Source organism: Carlito syrichta, unplaced genomic scaffold, assembly GCF_000164805.1.
Source record: "Carlito syrichta isolate Samal-C Ts95f unplaced genomic scaffold, Tarsius_syrichta-2.0.1 Scaffold115638, whole genome shotgun sequence".
In the NCBI taxonomy this organism is placed as follows: Eukaryota; Metazoa; Chordata; class Mammalia; order Primates; family Tarsiidae; genus Carlito; species Carlito syrichta.
In genome coordinates, this window is record NW_007059734.1 from 1 (window position 1) to 3,934 (window position 3,934).

At 67.1% G+C, this 3,934-nt stretch overlaps 1 protein-coding gene across 1 annotated transcript; it reads right to left on the reverse strand.

Moving 5' to 3' along the window:
• Nucleotides 1-2,525: 2,525 nt before the first annotated feature.
• On the reverse strand, nt 2,526-3,740 carry LOC103275654 (cathepsin D-like; the record flags this gene model as incomplete). The annotated part of the gene is made up of 3 exons (XM_021706212.1): nt 2,526-3,301; nt 3,383-3,481; nt 3,558-3,740. Coding segments are annotated over 3 exons (450 nt in total), but the record flags the coding sequence as incomplete, so codon positions are not given.
• Between the last annotated feature and the right edge of the window lie 194 nt (nt 3,741-3,934).

A 3,934-nucleotide genomic window follows, 5' to 3' on the forward strand; every position in this document is an offset into this window, starting at 1 on the left:
CGGCCCGTTCCCACCCGCCCATCCGGGCCTGAGGGGCTCTGCCCCCGCCGCCCCCCTTCTCCCAGGCCATGCCTGTCCTCCCAGCCCTCCTAGCCCCTCGAGTGTCCCGCCACAGACACCCTCTCGTGGGTGTTTGTCCCAGCTGAACCCCCGGTCCCATCAAAGTCCCGAGGAGCCCCCTCCCCGTGAAGAAAGCTCGCCTGTCCTCCCTCCCGCCAGGTCTCCCACTTGGCCATGCAGGGGCCTGTCTGAGCTGGGTCCCCTCCAGTCGGCACCCCGGCAGTCCCAGCCCATCTCAGAAGCACCGGAGGGTGTGCTGTGGTGTGACAGCCTTGCCCTCCCCGTCTCCCTCCAAGCCCCGTCTTTGCCCTGAGCCCCGTCCCCATGGAACTCCCTCCTCCGCCCCCCTACGCCTCCCTGGCTTCTCCTCACGATCCTCCTTCCTCTCGGAGCCCGGGTCAGGCTCAGGGACGCCCCCCGACTGTGGCCTGCCCATGGCGGCTGAGCCCTGGTTCTGAGCCCCCGTCTCTTGCCAGCGTCCGTGCTGAGCCTCAAGCCCTCCTCTGCACCCGGGTCCCCTGGACCAGCCCTGCCCCTCTGCGAGCCCCTCCCCTCCCTGACCCCTGGCACAGCCTCATTCGTGGCAGGTCAGGAGCCCACAACACAAAGCTGACCTTCAAGGATGCCGGCAACCTCAGTGATGGGAGGACTTCCCAGGCCCCAGGAGGCTCGGGGAGGCCAGAGGCCCTGCAGGCAGATGGGGCCTGCCCGGGAGCCAGGGTTCCCTCCTGCTTCCCCAGGGCCCAGCCCAGGAAACCAGACCAGCATCCCAGGGCCCTCCCAGACTGCGTGTGGCCTGTGTGCCCTGCCACCTCGTCTCCCGGGGTCTGAGCTGTGCTCACCCGGCCAGGCACCACCTCCCTTGAGGCCTTTGCCCGCCCCACAGCCTCTGTCAGTGCTGCTCAAAGGCTCCCAATCAGCACTCCCAAGGTCCCTGGCCAAGCACCCACAGGCCACGCGGGGCGGGGGGCGCAACAGCCCACAGTGCCAGGGCCAGCCCAGGTCACGGGCAAGGTGACAGCGGGGGCCAGGCCTCTCCCCGCACCGGCCACCTCGGGGCCGCCTCTCTCCGAAGCCCGGATCTCCCAGGGACTTCCTCCCTGAGTGACTGGACTCAGGTGGGCTCCTGAGAGCACCCTGGGACAGGTGTCACGCCAAGCAAGGGGTGTGAGCCGGGACGCGCCCACTGAGAGGGGACCAGGCGGCGAAAGGCCAGCCAGGGCCAGCCAGACATGAGCTGGCGTTTGCAGTCAGGCGCTGGGCTCCCGGGGCGTGGTCGGACGCAGCCTTCTCAGCCAGGGCTGTCCTGCTGCTACCCAGGCTGACGGCAGCTCCCAGCTCACTGGCTCGAAAACCACAGAGGTGGTTCCACGGACTCAGACCTGGAGTCAGACGCCAGGGTCCGAGAACCCCAAAGGAGCAGCTATGGAGACCGCCCTGACAGGAGCGGCGGGGGTGGGGGCTGGGGGCAGCCATCTCCTCCCCCACTCTGCCTTCCCCAGCCTGCCAGTGCACAGAGCACTTGACACGGGTCCCTGGAAGCCCTGCCAAGCCCGCGGCGCCCAGCCCAGCTCTGCTCAGGTTTCAGGTGCAGTGCACACTGGGCACGGGTTCACCAGCCTCCTCGCAGTTCTGGGTAAACGTTCTTTCTCCAGAGACCGTGTCCGTAAGACTGGGAGGCTGACAGCCGCTGCCCTGCAGGCCAAGACACCACCAGGTCGATGACAAATGTCCCACCTGCCCGATCTGCTGTGGTGGGGGTTCCCAGCAAGACCCCAGAGCTACTGACTCTGACAGGCACCCTGCCCCTACCACCAAGGACTCACAAACTCTTACTCATCCCTTGAAACCCTGCTGGCTGCTGCTGCCATGCCCTGGGCATGTGCTCCCAACCCCTTCCCTCCCGCAGAACCAGATTACGCTGGTAATCAGCCCGGCCATCAGGCGCTGCAGCAACTGTGGCCCAGGGGATTCCTGACTCCAGGCTGGCAAAGAGGCCCGGATGGGAGGCCGCTGCCCCCGCCATCCAGTGCCATGTAGACAGTTCTTTTTGGAACCCACAACGAGTACAGAGAGTGACAGAGGTTCCATGGGGCCTGCGATTGTCCTCCAAGAGCCGACATGCTCTCTGGAGAAAACAGTGTCCACCCACCTGGACCGCCACCCTGACAATCGCGCCTGGATACTGCCCGGCACTAGAAACCCTGTGCCGGACCACCCTGCAGCCTCGAGTCAAGGCCATGACCTGCTGGTTACAGTTCCGGGCCTGGGAACAAGCCAGTCCTTGCAAGTGTACTGGGCCAGACAGCGGGCCACAGCCTGGGGGCCCACGTGCAGGGCTGATCTGAGAACCAGGCCGGGGCACCTAAATGCTCCCCAGAGCTTGGCCTGAGACAACCCCGAATGCCGACGCCAGAGCAGACCTGCAAGCTCCCTCCCCAACACGCACAAAACACGCCAACACGGACAGAGGCCCAAACAACTGTATTTTCATGTCAACCTTGGCTCTGGGCCACCCAAGAGAGGGCAGGGGAGTCAGCCACAGAGAAAGGCCGCGTCACACTGCGCCGTCCCACCCTGCCCCCAGCCAGCAAGTGTCCCCCAGGGGTCAGCCCGGGACAACCCTGTAGGTCCTCGAGCCTGACGTCTGTCTCCTCCTCACTCCTTCCAGCCCCCACCCGCCAGGCCAGCAAGCCCAGCTCGGGCCCACGCCGGCAGAGAGGTGCTCGGGCAGGGCGGGCTTCCCAAGGAGGATCCGCGAGGGTGGCCTGGCACAGGGCAGGGGCTGGGCCCGGCAGGCATGGGCAGGGCCGGGGAGGGGCTCCCGGGAGGCAGCAAGTCTCAGGTGCGAGCCCGGGCCGGGCCTTCCATGCGGGCAACTTGGGTCTGTGTGCGGACGGGCCTCTCCCTGCCCCGAGTCAGAGGCAGCAAGTCTGAACCCAGGAGGAGAGATGGCAGGACAGGACAGCGAGGCCGGCCTCCAGAGCGTGGCCTCCGGAGAGCCCAGCGTGAGTGTGCAAGTGTGTGTGGGGAAGGACGGGGTGCGAGCCCCCTGCGTCTCTGCCGGAGGGAGCTACAGCTTGGCGGCTTCGGCCAAGCCCACCCTGTTGCTGTCACGGTCGAACACGGTGTAGTAGCGGCGGATGAACACGTCGCCCAGGATCCAGAGAGGTCCGCTGGGCGGGGGGATGTCCATGCCCATGAAGCCGCTCAGACAGATGGTCTTGCCAGCCTGGGACACCTGCGGGGCCATGGCGTCACACACGGGCCAGCATCCCTGGCTAGGCTGTGACCCCCCCCACCGTGTCTGGCCCCCACCCACCTTAAGCGTGTAGTCCTCCGAGGAAAGGGTGAAGCTCTTGTCCCCCAGCTTCAGGGTGACGCTGGGCAGGCTGGACACCTTCTCGCAGGGGATCATGTACTGAGAGGGGAGGATGGGCATGAGGGCGCTGGACACGCCGCTGTCCCGTCCTGCCCAGCCCCCGTCCCACACCTACCTCGCCCTGGATCAGCGGCACGGCCCCGATGGCTTTCTGCAGCTCCTTGACCTCGTCCACGGGGCCCACCAGGAGGGAGGTGCCCGTGTCCACGATGGCCTCGCAGCCGCCCTTGCACAGGGTCAGCCCGCTGCCCACTTCCACCCTGGGGAGGAGGGCATGAGTCTCCCGCCCCGGTGGGGGCTGGGCCGGGTCCCCTCAGCCTGCAGCCCCTGCCCAGGCTGCATATCCCACTGCCGGAGCCCAGCAGACACGGCCGCAGCCTCTCTAGGGGCTAAGAGCCGCCCGAGGCCAGGGCGCCAGAGAAGGCTGAGTGGCGAGAGGACAGTGGGACACCTTCGCTGGGGCGAGGCCTGGAGGGCGGAGGTGCAGGTCCA